This window comes from Schistocerca piceifrons, chromosome 1 (genome assembly GCF_021461385.2).
Source record: "Schistocerca piceifrons isolate TAMUIC-IGC-003096 chromosome 1, iqSchPice1.1, whole genome shotgun sequence".
Lineage (NCBI taxonomy): Eukaryota > Metazoa > Arthropoda > Insecta > Orthoptera > Acrididae > Schistocerca > Schistocerca piceifrons.
In genome coordinates this window covers 498,740,340-498,759,594 of record NC_060138.1, presented here as the reverse complement: position 1 = coordinate 498,759,594, position 19,255 = coordinate 498,740,340, and the positions used below count along the sequence as shown (strand labels likewise).

Genomic DNA, 19,255 nt, shown 5'->3' with positions numbered 1-19,255 from the left:
AATTATGGTGATTACTTTTGAAATAATAAATAGTTTACTTATTTTTTCCATTGTCTTGTTTTCATTTGACTGCCCCATATATATAAAAAATTGATGAAATAAGAGATACTTCAACAAAAACATTAGTAGGAGAGATGAACTTAAACAAAAATAGTAGCAAAAATGACTGTATATGAATGATGTTTATGGTATCTGAATAATACATGAGTAATAGTTTAACCAATGCTGTCCTAAAATATTAAAAAGACATCAGGGGAAACCAAGCAAAAGTAATCATAGAAGTTTACACCAATGGTTCACACCTCAGATCAAAAAATTAAGAACACAGGTCATCAATCTCAATAACAGATCAAAGAACACTGAAGAAGATAGACTTCAGTATCTTGAACCCAAGAAGAGGTTGAGATCAGAAATTATAAAACAGAAAAATGATAAATACATTCAGCAATCACAAAACAAATGCAAGGCTGCTTGGAGAGGTATCTTGTGACAATACTAATATTGATAATATCAATATCACATCCAATGAAATGAGTAACTTCTTCATTAAATCTGGTTACAAAGAACACCCAGCTCAACAAATGGCAACTATAAATCAGGTATTAACAAACATCTAGGGGGAAAAAAGTTATTTCTATCACACAACACACCCTCATTCAAATGGGCACAAATTGCTGTCACTGACCTTGCAGTAGCTATAGCAAAACTGAGCAACACAAAATTAGAAGACTTTTATAACATGCCAAATTTTGTTATTAAAAGGATGGTGGACATTATACTACAGCCATATTGTGTGCTAATAAACTGGATTTCCATGAGTTGTTCTTTTGCATCTTTCTTAAAGGTTGGTTGGTTGGTTTGAGGATTAAAGGGACCAAACTGCATAGGTCATCGGTCCCTTGTTTCATAAACACACAGAGCACAGTGAAACCATCCATTAGTCATTCGAAGCACAAGATAAAAATTCCAGGGGAAGAAAATCCCCAAGGTCAATAATAAAGCAACATGGAAAACGGAGCACAGCAACAAAGAGAAGAAAGGCAGAAAGAATTAAAACTGTACAGCAGAGGATCGTGGCTGGCTGATCATGAAAATAATAGGATGAGCCAGCCACTCTGCAACACATTAAAACCTCCTGGAGTCGAATTACAACACAAAACTAATTAAAAGATACAGCTCAAAAGAGGGTGATGTAATAAAATTAAATGGACCTATAAAATCCGCTTGCGCGAATAAAACTTAAAACCCGATCTGCCATAGAGACAGTGTCACCTAAAAGAGAGGATAAATCACCCTGGATATTAAAAGCACGCCTGAGAGCGGTTAAAAGAGGACATTCCAACAACAGATGGGCCACCGACATGGTTGCACCACAGCGACAATGAGGGGGGTCCTCTCGACGCAGCAGATGACCATGCGTCAGCCAAGAGTGACCAATGCGGAGCCTACAGAGAATAACAGAATCCCTGCGAGAGGCCCGCGCCATTCATCTGCCCACATCGCAAAGACCCGACGGCGTAACACTGATCGGAGATCAGTTGCCGGGAGGCCGATCTTCAATGGCAGTTTGCGGGTGGCGTCTTTAGCTAACTTGTCGGCGAGTTCATTTCCCGCTATCCCAACGTGTCCCGGGGTCCATACGAAAACCACCGAACGTTCCCGCTGTTCAAGAGCATGAACGGACTCCTGGATGGCAACAACAATGGGATGGCGTGGGTAGCACTGGTCAAGAGCCTGTAGACTACTGAGAGAGTCACTGTAAATGACAAAAGACTCTCCAGTGCTGGTACGAATACGCTCAAGGGCACAAAAAATGGCTGTTAGCTCTGCGGTGTAAACGCTGCAGCCTTCCGGCAAGGAGTGCTGGTCTACATAGTCCGCATGAGCGTAAGCGTACCCCACACGGCCATCAACCATCGAGCCATCTGTATAGATAGCCTCCGAGTCTCGGGATGCATCGAGGAGAGCAAGAAATTGGCGGCGCAAGACTGCAGGAGGAACTGAATCTTTTTGCCATCGTGAGAGGTCCAGCCGAAGTTGCGGCCGACGAATACACCAAGGTGGTGTATGTGGGTGAACCTGAAAAGCAGATGGAAGAGGCAAAGACTCGAGTTCACTAAGGAGTGACCTAACACGGATCCCAATTGTATGGCCTGACCATGGCCGCCGGTGTGGGATATGGACTGCTGCATTAGTGAAAAGGGGACGGTAGTTAGGGTGACGGGGCGAACAAAGGACGTGAGCAGTATAGAGGGCTAACAGTTGTTGACGCCGAACATGAAGCGGAGGAACGCCAGCCTCAGCAAGAAGGCTATTAATAGGACTGGTGCAGAATGCTCCTGTCGCCTGTCGAACCCCATAGTGGTGAACGGGGTCCAGCAGTTGCAACGCTGAGGGCGACGCTGAGCCATACGCCACACTCCCATAATCCAGTCGGGACAGCACAAGGGCTTTGTAGAGTTGCAGCAGCGTGTTACGATCTGCATCTTTCTTAAAGGTAAAATAAGTTGTCCCTCTGGATAAGAAAGGAGACCAAGTCATGTGTTGATAACTATCATCCTGTTTCTCTTGTACCAATACTTTCAAATGTACATAGTAGAACATTGCATGTACCAACAAATTTACAAACATTTCACCTGCAAACCCTCAGTATGGCTTCAAGGAAAATTATTTATACTGAAAGCTGTTGAAAATGTTTTTTCAATAATATTCAGTGCCTTTGAACCATAATCATCTGCTGACGCCTTACTGATTGACCTGAGCAAGGCATCTGACTCTGTGAGTCATCCAATTCTAATAAATAAGGTGCTATGGTATTCAAGATACAGGATACTGGGATCCTTATTGTTTTTAATCTATTTTAATGACCTATCGAGTCCCATGTGATGAAATTCTGTTCTATATGCTAATGATACCACTTTCATTGCGACTGGAAATGACATACAGGACCTAAAGAAAAAAATTTTAGCCAACCTAAGAACTCCTAGTATCTGGTTTAAAGACAGTGAACTAACTGTAAACCAGAAGAAAACTGAAAACATAATTTTTAGTTTATGCAACACCAACAATAATGTATCTATGTTAACCTTTGGGATACTTGGATTCCAAATTACCTTTGAACCTCTTCACAGATTCTATGTGCAGTAAATTATCTAGAGTTGTATAGCTGTTACATAAATTTAGAGCTTGTGCAAGTGAAAACATTATGCTCAGCCCTGTTATGATTTTTTTCATAGCCACATAACATACTGCATACTGCTTTGTGGCAGCTCCACTGGGGTGAAAATAGTTTTTACATGGCAGAAAAAGGCTATCATATGTGTAGTAGGTATTTTCAAAAGCAATATATTTTGCAGGCCGTTTATCAAGAAACTGGGCATCATGACATTTGCCTAGTCTACACGAAAGAAAATCAAAAGAGCTACAAATTAAGGCAAACATTTCATTGTCACAATACACAACTCAAAGAAAAGCTAGACCAAGCATATGCAAGATTAAGTAAGACTCACAATATCTATACATACCTCGGAGTAAAACTGTTCAACGCACTGCCACCAGAAGCAAAAAGAACTTTACTTTGTTACCGATTTTCAGTGTCTCATGTATCTGGATGCCATAACTAAATACAACCTCTGACAATAAAGTTATGTAGATGAACTATGAACTACAGTTACCTTACTATCCTTCGAGATAGTCACCTCCCATAACTACGTGCCGCTGAGCTCTGTGATACCTGTCCTGGAAACTTTGCACAAAGTCTTCCTTTGGGATGGTGTTCAAAAGCTCCAACATGTTTTGTTTTATGTCGGGAATTTCGTCAAATCTCTTTCCTTTCAAAGCGAGTTTGAGTCGAGGGAATAGGAAGAAGACTGGAGGATTGAGATGCAGCAAGTATGATGGATGTTTAAGTTCCACCACCCCCTTTTTTGCCAGGAACTGTTTGATGACATTGGCTGTGTGTGGGCGAGCGTTGTCGTGAACAAAAAACCAGGAACCTTGTTGTGCATACTGGGGTCGTACCCTCAACGTCATTCCCTCAGGTTGAAATTCCTCGTGGATAATGCCTTGACTATCAAAAAAGGTGACGTGCATCGTTTTGATGTGTGATTTTTTAGCTTTGACCTTTTTCCGATGAGGTGATGTCGGAGAAGCTCCATGCTTTGCCATTTCATTTCAGGGTCGTATCAGAGACACCAGGTTTCATCCTCAGTGACAATACGGTTCAAGAAACTGGGTGTTGCAGCCACCGTTTCGTCAAAATACTGTGAAGCCTCTAAACGTGCCTGCTTCAGATCGTCAGTCAACTGATGTGGCACAAGATGACAATACATTTTCCTCTTCCCTCACTCCTGGGTAAGGATTTGTCACACGGATTCACGGTTCATCTGCAGTTCATCTGCTATCATGCGCACAGTTAATTGACAGTCACTCAAGATTAATGTCCTCACTTTCTCAATGCTTTTGTCACCTGACGGTGGTCACCGGTCGCCCGCTACAGGGATTGTCAGAAACACTTTCCCGGCCTCCTCGAAAACCGGTGAACCACTGTACCCTTCATGGACAGTACTTGATCCCAATAAACATGTACCAGCATTGCACGAATTTCTTTTGGTATCTTGCCAAGCTTAGGACAGAACTTGAAAGTGATTCTTTGCTCATTCATTGTCCTGTCCTCAGTTCCCCTCCCCCCCCCCCCCCCCCCTACAGAAAGAACTGGCTCGTAAACCCCACAAGACAAAATATTCAATCTTTTGCCTTGACATCCCAGCTAATGGCTTTTACTTATTAATTACCCTCAATACTAACCTAGAGCAAGTCACTACAGACAGTTTATTGCTCGAACACTTATACAATAGATAAAAAAAGTTATGGCACTGAAAAATAAAATTCTTTCCATTTAAATTTACAAAATGAGAGAAATGATATACCTCTAGCCTTGCAAGCATGTACAAGGAAAAGGCTTGGTACAGAGGCATAAATATGAAACGCTCCACTGCAAGCTGCTTAAGTGAACGATGCGATGTTCCATATGGTATAAATCCATCCAGTCCTTTATAGAAAAAATGGGGTATTGTTCCACCAAACAGCAAACTAAAAAGAATTACGTATTTTATTAATTTAGAAAACTGAATAAATTTCAGCAGCACTTACATAGCATATTTTTATACGCATTTTTAATTTTAATAAATTATTTAAAAAACTACAAATCTTGAGAAAAATTAAATTTATTTCTTGAAATAACATAAAAATGTATTTCGTTACAATGATCCAACAATATTAAGTAACTAAGGCATATAAAATAATAAAAGACATTAAAATTAATAAATAAATAAAGACAGTAAATAAATGTTCAACACTTACAGCTACATGGAAATCAAAACGAATATTTCACCGAAAGGTCTTCATACAAAGTTTGCTGTGTATTCACTGAGTTACTGTTTTTATTTTGCATAGCTTAGTAAGGGGAATAGGTAAAAAATGCCGTTATAGGTCAGATAGAGAAAAGTGGAATCTAGTATCACTCAACCACCAGAATGGATGTTGTAAGATTTCAGACTTATTAACAGTGGTACTAGCCTTGCAGCAGGTTATTGAGAATTATTTATTTCTGATTTACACATTTGAATCATTAACTAGATACTAAAACAGACTGTATGTTGCACATAAAATTGTATATATTTTTCCAGACCTGGAAGTGGAAGCTGTTTAAAAAACACGTACTAGTAAAAACTTCAGTTCTAAATGGAACGCACATTGAAAGAGAGACACTAGGGCCAATGGATAAAGTGTGTGTATGTACTCCTGTCATGAAACTCTGCCAGATCAACTCAGAATGTACATTAACAACAGGGAGTGCAACTATGAAAGGTAATGGACAAATTGTTACTGTTGTTTTTAATGAGGACACATGCCAACTATCAAAGTATTAGAATTCCTCAAAGAAAATTTGGACAAGAATACCATGTCCGATTCTGCTCAGTAGTCCCTCTCCTTCCGTAACATAATGAAAACAAGTCCAAAGCTGAGTTTTGTGGTTCTCAGAAAGAAGTTTTGGAGACAAACAAGCACCAAATGTGTGGTACCCTAATTGTTTACAGAATCTCGTGCGCAAAACTCCAAGAAATATGTGGAAAGTTATCTGACAACTGCCATAACAAGAAATGCATTTTTTGCAATTTTTTCATTAATTATCTGTACTAGTTCATTGAAGAGCCATTTCTGTCATAATACTGAATATCTGTCAATTCACTTTTAAACATTTTGTGGGCTCTGTAGGTCAAAAAGAAGCAGTGCCACTTTCTCATTATCCCAGCTGTCCCTCTTTCCATTCTATATGAATATGGTTACCCCCTGGATAACCCTTGAAGTAAAAATGATGCACTAAAGTTATTTCAAACAGTTAGAGAAATTAATTAACATGGTAATATCCCTACATTTTTAACAATAAACAAACTTAACCTCTAAACCAACTAGTGTAAAAGAAGAAATAAGTAATCACATGGCAATTATAGCTTCAATGATTACACAAGTTGAATTAAATATAATGAAAGGGAAAAAGTATTTTTGTTCAGCAAATGTATAAAGAAATGTACTGCTAATTACTTGCCTAGCTAGCAGGAAAAATTCAGGTAAAGAGGTGCAAATGTTGGTTGGTTGTTGTTTGAAGAATTAAGGGACAAAACGATGATGTCAACAATGCCTCAATCGCAGAACAAAACCACAGGGGACAGTTTTGCTAACTATATATAAAAGCTGACAAAGTGAATTACTATGGGATATGGAAGATGATAGGCTGGAACACTAACAGCAGCACTCATAGTTAAAAGCAATTACAGGAAATATAAAAAGGGTTGCTAGATTGTGCCAGTGTGTATGTCAGAGGCAGATGGGGGGGCCCTCAGGCTAATCTGCTGCGAAAAGTTGAGCCTCCTCTCCATCGGAGCCTTAGCTGATGTATGTAAAATAGTGATGCAATAAAAAATACCTTCTAAGTAGATGAAGGGGAGGTCAAAGTGAGTATAAGTGGGTAAGAGTTAAGAACATAGCAAATATCAGAACAGGATGTGAAAGCTAACAAACAGTAAGTAAAAGGTGAACAACCAGGTTAATAAGCTGGGTGCAAGTACGGTTGAAACATTAAAGCTGGGGAGAAAACCACTCTCTTGGAAAAAACATAAAATCTGTCCTTTCACTGTCAGCCTATGAGGATGAGGGGTGCATAAGACCCTGCGATCATCAAAGGCGTTTGAGGAGGGCATGCAGTGAGACTGAAGTACTACAGTTACATTGGAGAGGGAATATTGGAGTGGGATAAAAATGGGGAGTCAGGTGGGTAAGGCCAGTGTGAAGCAAGCAAAAGACAAATAGAAAAAGAAACACCACATAGCAGTGGTCTCCTTCATGACACACAGTTTGTTGGGAGGAAGCAGCAACCTACCATTTTCCTTCATCAGCCACGGATTGTAAGTTCCATCAGCACCTGCAAACCAATGCCTGGTATCCTCATACCCAATGTTGACTGTGAGATCACTTCCCTGCTTAATTAATCAGTTAGCTCTTTACCTGATATTAAAATATAATTCAAGATCCAGAGGAAAATGACTGGGCATGCAGAGTGGTTGAGATTATAAAAAAGATCATGGGTAGCATACAGTGCTGGTTTGTGAGGCCAGCATCAATCAATAACCTTCAGACTGCTCATAATGACTGCACACGAAAAATCAATTACAAGTTTTCTTCTTGATGAAACACAGCGGTTTAGCCACAGCCACCAGTTCTGTGGTCGAGACACTACAGGATTCTGTTAAAGAATATTTTTCCTGGTCTTCTGCATGTGTGAAAGTATATCCTGTCTTTTGTGCATTTTTGGAGCCATCAGTAAAATTATTTCAGCATCTTGGTATTCCTGGAGGGCTGACAGTCATGGAAAATAACAAGTGCAATAGACACTTAAGGCCCTTGGAACAGGTCTATCTGGATCTGTGGCCTGGATACAGATAAGGGGGAAGCATATGGGGTCACCCATGCAAGGAGGGGACTGGATGTCCCTTTGCAAATGCATTCAAATTTGAAAGCTGCCTGGGTTGGCTGCCAGGGTTGACACTCTGAACTACAAAAAAGACATAGTTTGGATGGCTAGGAACTTGGTGGCTGGTAGTTTTGTAACTGTTTAGCAGTTTTTGATGTAGAGCAAAGGTACGGTCCTGGCTTCCATCGGAAGACTGTCAACAGGACTCATACGATAGGTGCTGATGGCTAGCTTTATCCCACAATGATGAACTGAAGCTAACAGTTGCAAAGCTGATGGTGCTGCTGAACCACATGTCTGGCAACCACATATCTGGCATCTGTAGTCTAGTTGTGACAAGACCAGTGCCCTGCTGAAGTGCAGTTCGTAGATGAAAACTGCAAGCCGTGGCGAAAGGCCCAGGCATGGCTGCCAGAAGTTGAAGTGCAGGTAAGGCTACAGGCTGAGAGCTGCACCAAATGCAAAAGTTGTCAACATAAAGAGCGGAAATAAGCACAAGCCATGGAGCCCATCAATGACTTTAATGAAAAGGATAACAACACTGAAACATGAGACATGCTGTTACCCTAGACCTGCAGAGAGCCGAGACACATACTGACGCTAATTCGAACAATTGTGGTGACAAAAAGCTCCTGGGAAAAATTCAGGACAGGGAAGAACAACAACAACAAGAAGATGTTAAAAATGACAAATGTAAAAGAACAAGAACAACAAATAGGTGGGAAAGGCATGAGACAGGTTGGACCCTTGAGCAAGGGCAGCTGCGGGTCCTCTGGGTCAGAGCAGTCCCTCAAGCTGTCAGTGAGGCCAAGATATCCTACCTCACAGAAAGGAGTAGAAACCACCTTCACAAGTAAAACATAAAACCAGATCAGCCACTTTGACATTGTCTGATAGCATCAGAGGCATCATGCCAGTAAGTTTAAGATTTCACCGTAATGTGGCCAAGTTGGAGCAGTCCAGCAGAATGTTGGCCACCATCAGAAGACACCTTACTGACAATGGTGTGGATTTTCATACTACAGAATGTGGCCATTTGTCAGCCAATTGTGGTCAATGCGAAGCTAACAGAATGGTGGATTCCCTGTGAGAAGCACGAAGGGAAGATTGCGACATGGTTGTGGCTCACTTTACTGCCCACAGTTTGTTCAGAGAAACCAGGATACACTATTCTGTGATTCAAGCTTCCAACAATTGACAGCGGCTACAGGTCTGGTTCTGGTACCCTCATCTCCAAAGATGTAAGATGCAAATGATCATATTTCTTCTTGGCCTCTTGATATGTCAGTTGGTCAAGGGTCTTGTATTTTCTTTTCCTGTTGGACGATGGTGCAGTCCAGTGAACAGGGGGAATGTTGCTTTCCACTGAACAGGGGGAATGTGCTCTCCAGAACTGACACAGACGAGGGAGGGCACATGAAACGTTTGTATGCAACTGATATCTGCAATCTCTACAGAAAGGACAGGCATTACAATGAAAAGATGTGCCTGAATCTCATGCATATGAAGCACCACGTGGGTTGGGGTACTTGCAGTTTCACACTACATTGATAACCATCACCTTGACCTTTTCAGGCCTTCAAAGGTCAAGATGAAGGCCCCATTAGCAACACTAATGACCTTTGGTCCCCGTTGCACACAACAGACATAATGTGTGCCCCATTACTTCAAACTGGCATGTAACTTGTCCTCGGTCTGTAAAAGAAGGTTGCAGTGAAAGATCGCCCTGTACCACATTAAGATAGTTATAGGGGGTGATAATTACAGAAATGCCACCCAGCTTGTTACAGACAAGCAGCACTCATGACTGGGCAAGGGATGCCATTTTAATCAGGACTGAGCCACTCTTCATTTCTGTTATCGCTGCTACTTCCCCAAACCTTTCTTTAAGGTGTTCAACAAAGAATAATGTTTTTATGGTCAAAACGGTATCCCCATCAGTCTTAGAGCAAACTAAGTATTTGGGGGAAGTATTTCTCCCCTTATCTCTCAGACTTGCATTCCTCCCAAGGGGTAGTCAAAGAAGGTAGCATTTTGGGGTCCTATCTCCCAGCATTTAAAGAATCTTTTCTTTCAGAAGAGACTGCTGGAGCCGTGCGGCCACCAGTGGAAGAACGCTTAATCTGCTTCATACACAAGTCATCCACCAACTCTGACAGGCCCTCTACCCATTCCACAGCAATGGTTGCCTAGCCAGTAATCCGTTGCCTGGAGACCATGTACCCCAGCCATAATGGGCACATGCTCCTTTTTGGATTCTGTGCAGTGGTTCCAGCTCAGACACCAATAGCACACACTGTGCATGGTCATGGGGTTATCAGCATGCAGGTACTTGATGGTCCCCCACCCTACCCATGTTCAGTTTTGGGCATGCTACCGCTGCCAGATATGAAGCATGCAAAGACAGAAATGCACAAAGGTGAAATATACACCACATTGGGCAACCTTCCTTGCATGATCCCACTTCTGTAAAATTTGGAAGAGGTGTGATGTGTCAAAACCAACAGTAGGGACCATGTAGTTTAGGATGAAAAGGTATATACAGGGCTGGAAGAGATAAATGTGGTGCGGGGAGGAGCGAAAAATGAATATCCAAAATCAGAAACCAAATCCAAGTGTGGTTGGCATCAAGAAGACCGTCAAATGGAAAGGCAAAGGCAGAAAAGAACAGTAGAAGGATGGGCTTGCAGCACAGAAAGGGAAGCAGTGCTGCAAGGGCTGAGGGCCTGTGTTGGCCTAGCACATACTTACAAAAGTGTTGTGAGTCCCCTGGAAGGGATGTCTGAGGACAAGGTAGTAACTGCCAGAGAACTGTGTTTCTTGCAGGGCTGAAAAGACTACTAAGTAGGATGACACTGTCAAAATGCAAAATCCCATGGTGTAGAATTCCCCTTAATCTTCCAAAACTAATTGTGGGTAGGCCACCCCCTTAAGAACTAATCTCTAAATTTTTATGCACAAAGTTAAATAAATAACATGAAAATTAAGGCCCTACACATAGTTCTTAAAGTGGGGAATTTGCACAAAATTTTACTTTGACTAACGCTATCTGACCGGAGAAGTAAGTTGGTTATGGTTTTCAAATGACTGCTAATATCTTCCTGGATATAGATTAAAAGCTACAACTTAAAAGTAACTGAAGAGATCGAACAGAAACAATGATTAAATTCAGTACTCACATTTATTCACAAACACATTTATGGAATCAACATACAACGTGAATATTCAAAAACCTTTGACAATCATATATATTCAAATTTGCATGAAGATTAAATGAAAAGCAGTGTCTCTCCCGTATCAGTTAAGTTACTTCTTGGCCTCTTCAGAATTTACTCCCTCCCAAAGTTCAGCGATAACTGTTTAATCCTGTAATTCTTGATCAGAACAGTAACTGAAACTCAGAAGTCCACACACTTACAAGCAGTGGAAAAGGAGATGAGACAGGCAATCGTGTTGGATTCCTTAAGTGTTGACTACTCTGCCGTGCAGTGATTTATGTATGCTTACCGTTAAGTGTGACTGTGCTGTGCCGAGCTTGCGCTGCAGCCGTGATGGCCCCATCGCAAAGTTGGAGTCATCAGCATCTTAGCAGTACTCCAAGGTGCAGCAGCCTCTACTGTGCTGCTATGCCAAGTCAATCAGGACACCAAGACATCCCAACATGAATTTGATGTGAATACACGCAGCCTATCCTGATTTGCCTCCCTCATGGCACTCACTCACACACTCTGCCCATTCCTTGCCACCAAAAGCTGCCATCACAAAATTATGAACCACGGCAGTCCAATCGCAAAGGTTTCCTCCAAGGGAGAACCCTGCCAAAAATAGTGTGTCTTTTTCAGCTTCCGATGACAACATGAAACTCTCTCAACTACCAAAAAGCATTGATTTTAACACTTTGATCTGACATCACATATCTTTACACCAACCACACATTCTCCCGCCAATGTCCACAGCCTTGCAACGGGGTTCACAAAATTTAGAGAAGACCACTGGAAGGCTGGACAGTGTTTCCTGTGGCTGTCCTTTCTACAAGTAGCAGATGCTACCTTCAAAAGAAGTCATAAAACATGGAAAGGCACCCCTAAATCCCGCACAAGTGGTGTACTGCCCTCTGGTTGGATGTAAGCCACAAGCAGTAGTGTTGTGGCTGCCACCTCCTCTGGGTTCCGGGCCGACCTTCTGGGAATCTTATGCCACTCATAACTCCACCCCATCCACCAGTCACTGACCTGCATGCCTGAGGCATTTCCTGTTACTCTGTCTCAAGTTCAACAAGCTGCACATCTGCACGTGCTCCAGAAACGTTCATAATCCTTTAAACTGTCACTGAGTTAATAGAGTTATACAAAATACACAGGGTATCCTACTGCCAGTCACCGCGCTTTTAATATCAATAACTTTTTCATATTGATTTTGCCTGCTGTCAGACTCAGAGGGATAAATATATTCTAATTTTTGATGAAACTGGCATGCAAAATGCTTGTCACATTTTAAAAGTTCAGAGAGATGCTGTAATACATTGGCGTGCAAAACTTAAGTAATAAAGCTCAATGAAACTTGGACCATACATAGAAAGAATTGCAACAGTAAAGCACACAAGGCAACTGAATGAAACAGGCCATGAGATAAACAGAAATGACAATTTTATTCAAAGATAATAACTAGACTAAAGTCACCACAAATGATTGTTGCCCAGGCATTACAAAAGGTGGGACATTGTCCTTAATAGGGTGTGTGATCACCACTGTCGGCAATGCATGCTCTGCAAAGTGCTCCCATGCTGACCACACTGTTGGTAATGATTTCTCGTGGTAGGGCGTTCCATTTCTCCACCAGCAGTTGACAGTAGGTTGATGGTCGTTGGTGCATGGTTGTACAGCAATGTTTCCAAATGCACTCCACGCCTGCCCGATGGGTTTAAATCGAGGGAATGGGTTGGCCAGTCCATTTGCCAAATATCCTCCACATTTGAAGAGCTCCTCCACCTGAGCAGTTCAATGCGGTCACAAAGTGTCACCCATAAAAGTGAAGTCTCACCAAAAAGGGCGCCTAGAAAGACACATATGGAGAAAGAGTACAGAGCCATAATGTCAAGCAGTGAGTATACCGCATTCACAGATTTGGAAGTCAGTACACACATTTCCTCACTTGCTCCAACCATCAATTTTTCAATGACTGCCGGTCTGTGCTCATAATTTATGATTAAATTTATCAGTGGGGTACATAACTAGAAGCAAAAGGATTAGGTATCATTATGCTTCCACAAACCATAACATCTGTACCACTAAAACAATCATGTGTGTTCTTGAGTGCACTACATGTTTCCAGATCTTACCATATGGCAGTACATAATGCACTCAGAAACATTGTTGAACACTATCATTTTTTGTGGTCTAGATGTTATGGTGTGGGGAAGCATTAAGTTACATGGGCGTACCAAAATCCAAATTCTTGAACATGGTACATTCACCAGTCAACATTATTGTGACATTATACTCCATTCCCATGTGCTTATTTTCAGGGGTCCATTCAACCCTGACTTTATTTGTACGGATGACAATATGTGACTGCATTAAACAGTGTAGGTGGAGCAGCTCTTGCAACAAGAGAATACTTCGCAAATGGGCTGGCCTGCCTGTTCTTAGGTTCCAATCCCATTGAGCACATGTGGGATGCTTTGAAGAGAGAGAATGCGGCATGTCCACATGCATCAACAACTATCCAGCAGTTGTCAACCATTCTGGTGGAGGAATGTACTGCTCTACCACAACAACTCTTTACTAACACTGTGGCCATCATTGGAGCACTCTGCAGACCATACACTGCCAACCAAGGTGATCACACATGTTATTAAGAACAATGTCCCACCTTCTGTAACATCCAGGAAACCCTCATAAATCATGGTCACTTCAGTATCACTATTGTCTCTGAACAAAAGTGTAATTTCTGTTCGTCTCATTGCATATTTCTTTCACTCACTGACCTTTTGTATTATACTGTAGCAGTTCTTTCTATGTATGGCCCAAGTTTCATTGAGCTATGTTACTTGGCAGTGACACACCAGGCGAAAGTTACTTCCGTCCTTAAGTTTTGCACACCACTGTGTCAGTTACAGTTCCACTGAATGGTCACTCTCTGAGTGTTATGTGGAGGAAGAGAGGATGTGAAGGGACCAGTGGCAGAAAGTCATGCCTACAATCATGATTAACCACCATTTAGGAGGGTATGATATCCATGAAGAGGAGTTTAGAATGGTTGGGGTAGGGGGGGGGGGGGGGGTAGGGGGCAAGATTGCTTCTTCTTTTCCTTCGCGTCTTTTGAAGGTTTCAACTTTTGTGGGTGTTTATTTGTTTCAAGATCATGTACTGATTAAGAACTGACAGCAATGCAACCTGCAACCTGTGGCTCCTTCAGCCACTGGCATGTGTCGAGTTGTGAACCTGCACGATTCTGGGAGGACGGCTCCCAAGAGGGGAGCAGTTGATATTATCTGTGCAGGCAAAGATTATTCAACAGTTGTTACAAAACTACTCAAAATGTTGACAGGACAAAGGCATTCATATTTCTTACTTGCACTGAAGTGTGATAATCAATCAAGAGTATATATTCCACTTCCTTTTGTAAGCAGGGCACATTGGTGAGCATCTGGGGTGTTGATTCTGGCAGTTAAAGTTTGGAAGGTGTTTAGAAGTGTCCCAACATGCTGTCGGTGGCACAGTTACCACATGTGAGCCTGCAAGCACATGGGGATGTGGTCTGGCCAAAATCAAGGCACTTAAAATGCTGCATGGGTGGTGGCACAACAGGTTCAAAATCACAATGGTAGTCGATAGTCATTACTTTTTTCCCCGAAGAGAAGTCATTTGAAATGCTACGATGTATGCTGCTGTGTCTACTTGGTTGTCTTTTGGACCTGGTAAACAAACTGTACCTCCTATTGTTCCAGACTGGTACAGCTTTTGACGTAAAACTTGGCTGCCAGCTGGCAACTACAGAGATTAATTCTGAGTCATTCATTTAATATACCAATAAAACTAACTCAATTCGAAGTCTGGCCATCTGCACAATCTGGCAACACTATAGGATGTGAATGTTTCGAAAGAAAGTTTTTGTCCTCTGATAGACATGTTGTAGACCTGTATCTACTCGTTTTCATGTAGTAAGTTGCACACTGTAAACCAAAGTCATAAATTCCTGTTCACTCCTTCCTTTGATTTTTTTTAAACCTCATTTAGTTTGTCTCTTAACAGTTGCATACCAATGCTGTATGTTGCACTGGCCAATGCCAATGGGAGGGGTCAGCGACTGACCCCACAACCATCACACATTCTCTATCTAGGATAAATCACATTACTTATGTATTTCCATAATTTTGGCAGATTAGAAGATTAAAATGTTGTTTATTATTACTGGGAAAGGGTTTCTGGGACATTTTTAGTAAAAAATAAATAGTTTTTTTACATTTATTTGTATTAATTTCACAATTCAAGGATTACTCAGATTCACATTCAGAACACTTTACAATACGAACTACTTCTTCTTTCTTGGTGTGTGCAGGGCAGATATACTTCCTGCAAGAAGTGCAAGTCTTCATGTACTTACGGTCTTTGCTTCTGGCGCATAAGTAACAGCACACTTTCTTTGGCAGATTATGCACAGCTGCACATGTTACTTTCCATCGCGGCTCCGTAACATTGTTTCCTCTGCACACAGCACCTTGATTTTGATTACACTCATACCCAAAAGTTGATAACACTGTAGTGTATTTTGAGTGTAGGCCTACAGCATTTTGAGTGCGTCTTTTCATGTTGAGGTCACAAAGTTCACGAGCAAGATCTTTCAGGTACTTCTTTCTTCCAGAACTCTTTGTCGGGTAATTCTTTGTCCATTCCTTGTGTGTATCTTGAAATACAACATATGAATTGTATGCTGCAATGTCAATCAAGTTGAAAAACAGCGCCATTGGCCATCGACGTGTTGCTCGACGGTAGCTGTACGTTCTTACACACTTATTGTATCTATCCATTTCTGACTTTGTACAATTGTAGAATAGGATGATGTCTGGCTTCTCTTCCGTCACATTCATATCATGATGTTGGGTTGACAATACTGTAACAACCTTTCCTTTCTTAGGCACGTAACTGACTAAAGTGGCATCATCACTAAAGGCAAATCTGATTGTTCCTGGTGTAGCTTTTTTTAGACAAACAGGACGGAGTTCTGTAGGAACATTGCGTTTGTCACTTCGAATAGTACCAACTGTAGTCATTTTCTCTTTCAAAAGATCAGATGCGAGTGGAACGGTAGTGAACTTTCTGTCCACGGTAACATTTCTTCCAGATTGTTTCAAGTTAGACATTTCAATCAATCTTCTAACTATTTCAGGGCCACTGTTATGGTTCTTCTCATTAGCGTGCTTTCCATCGTAAGGATCCGCAGCGAAGCAGTATTTCGTATCTGAATCACATAACAGGTTCACCTCTATTCCATATTTTCCTGGTTTTGTTGGAATATGTAGCCTGAATGGGAATCGCCCATGGAAGGTCACAAGTTCTTCATCCATTGTGGCTGACTCACTAGGATTATGAAACTCAGGAAATTTCCTATCATGTTCCATATATCCCTGATAGGAGCAAACTTGTTGGTCTGTTTTCTAGCTGCTCGAGTTAGAGTGTCATCAAAACACAAGCACTTCAGTAAGAGCCTCAGTCTATGCTCCGAACATGAAGCTCAGTACATCGGAAAGTTTCCTTTACTAAATATATCACGTAAACTGTATTTGTTCTGTCTATGGACTCCACAGTTCAATAGAATTCCAATTACTGACACAATTTCTTCCCTTTGAAATGCTTTCGAATTTTTTATGAAAATATCTTCAGATGATTCCCTAAGATTTCCAAGCTTTTGATTGGTACACATCAAAATGTTATCCAGGATGTTATCATCGAAGTACCTGAGAAAAGCTTTACCTGGTGTATCAGATTTTATCCCTGGATTAGTTTCTTTCAGGGTTCTCATTACATCAGCAACAGACCTCCTCCTTTGATTTACATAAGGGCTTCTCTTCCATATCATACTTGATGGAGCCACCATGTCTTTTTCAAGTTGATCAATTTGTGCTTTCGGCCTGGGTCATCTTCTTGTTGGTTGAATATCTATAAAAATATGAAAACAGAACCGAACACTAGCAAACTAAGCACTCTACCAAGACACACTTCCTAATATACTCCAAAATATCTGCAAAAAGTAATAAAAATCAATGCTTACCCTGTTCACTTTCATCCAACTTGCTGCTGTCAGAAACTACTTGATCTGGAATTACCATGACTACATCTTCAGTTTCACTGCTTGAGCTTTCGGATAGTTCACCACTAAATTCATTGTCAGAACTCTGAAGCAAATTCCTAATTTCATCACCTGTCAATTTCATCTTCTTGTACATTCTGTCAAATGCCACAAAGATATTACCTTCCACTCACCACACTGTTTACCGGTTGACTGCGAATGGTGATTGTTGACCTGCTACACCTTCAGTTATAATAATCACTGTAACTCAACAATGAGTGTAAACCAAAAGCTGTTCTTATTGTCAATTGTAGCAATTATAATTACTATAAATGTCATGTATTTATTAAATAAACTACTGAACAGGACAGGAGTTTTAGCCTAAAAACTTCGTTGGGGTCAGTTACTGACCCCCCCCCCCCCCCAATTGGTATGCAACTGTTAAAAGTATACATTCAACAGAAACTCAAAGATCATTTGTTTCACTTTCTAATCCAACAGTAATGGTGAAAACTTCCGGAAACATTTCCACAAAAGAGCCCTTGGTTGTGTCAAGACCAGAACAACCTATCCTTGATAGTTTTCTTGCCCTGCAGTAGCCATTTGGCATTGGCAACAAGGCACCTCACACCAGCTGGCATCCACTCAGGTGGTCGCAATGCCGTGTGCCCTTAGACATATTTCTGCTCTCATACAAGCAAACACAAAATTGTATATTACTGTAGTTAGATTTTTCATGTGAAATAACCTTGGCAAATGGCAAGAACACTATGTAGTAACACAATGGTATAACTACTGCTCACACAGCACGTGACATGAGGAATGCTGAAGCACGTAAACTACCATCACAGTGAAAAGTTACCTAAAACAAAATTAGGTTGATGGATAAGATCGAAACATTTATGCCTGCCGTGTTGGTAAGTCGGTTACAATGAGCGTATTTATCAGTTGTCATTTTTTACTTGAAGTTCTAATATTTGTCTCGCAGTTACATATTGAATTTTGCGAATTTGAATCTTACAAACAACAATTACGAAACAATGGAAAGTCCAGGATAGAATACCAATATTACGAAAAGGATATATTGCTACTTACCATACAAAGGACACACAGAGTTGCAGACAGGCACAACAAGAAGACTGTTATACAATGAAGCTTTTGGCAAGAAGGCCTTCTTCTGAAGTAAAAAACACACACATATTTACACAACCACAACTCTCACACACACATCACCAAAGTCTCTGGGCACTGTGGCTGGACTATGGGCTGCAAAGGTGCCTGATGGGAGAAGCAATCTGGTGTGTGTGTGTGTGTGTGTGTGTGTGTGTGTGTTTTGTTTTAGGGTGCAAAAATAGCTAGGATCATACACGCTCATGTCAAAACTACAGAACACAAAGACAGAGTGGAGTTAAAAAAGACTACACGTCTACCCCAATTGACGCAAGAGAAGACAGCTAATAACAGGGACATGGATAAGGTCTATAAAATACACCATAGAGAAATGGAGATCCAGAACTAAAATATAAATGGCCTTCGTCATATTGCTATGATGGATAAAATGTAAAATGCGGTCGACAGCCTGCGCATCGTTTGCTAAAATGGCCGATAAATCAGATGGCAAATCCAAGTGGGAACGTAAGTGTTTAAAAAATGGGCATTCCGTCAAAACATGATGGACCGTTAAAACTTGGGCGTAATGTGCATGTGCACAAAGTGGTGGGGGAGCATCACGTAACAAATGGCAATGGCTAAAAAGGCAGTGCCCAATAAGCAACCTAGTTAAAATTATCTCCTCGCAGCGGAAGGGCCGAGAGGTCATCCAAGCCACTGGGAGAGGTTTAATAACCTGGAACTTAGTCCCATGGAGGGAGGACCAGTGGCAATGCCAAAGTGACATCACCTCTGGACAGACAGCAACACAGAGATCATCGGAAGGAA

At 41.3% G+C, this 19,255-nt stretch overlaps 1 protein-coding gene across 6 annotated transcripts in view; it reads right to left on the bottom strand.

Annotated features, from left to right (window-relative positions):
- Nucleotides 1–19,255, bottom strand: part of LOC124796249 (peroxisomal membrane protein 2) — a 75,267-nt gene that overhangs the window by 35,373 nt on the left and 20,639 nt on the right. For all 6 annotated transcript variants that reach the window (XM_047260373.1, XM_047260365.1, XM_047260388.1 and 3 more), the window contains exon 4: nt 4,929–5,091. In XM_047260373.1, the coding sequence (XP_047116329.1) occupies nt 4,929–5,091 (163 nt within the window). The remainder of the gene's footprint in view (nt 1–4,928; nt 5,092–19,255) is intronic.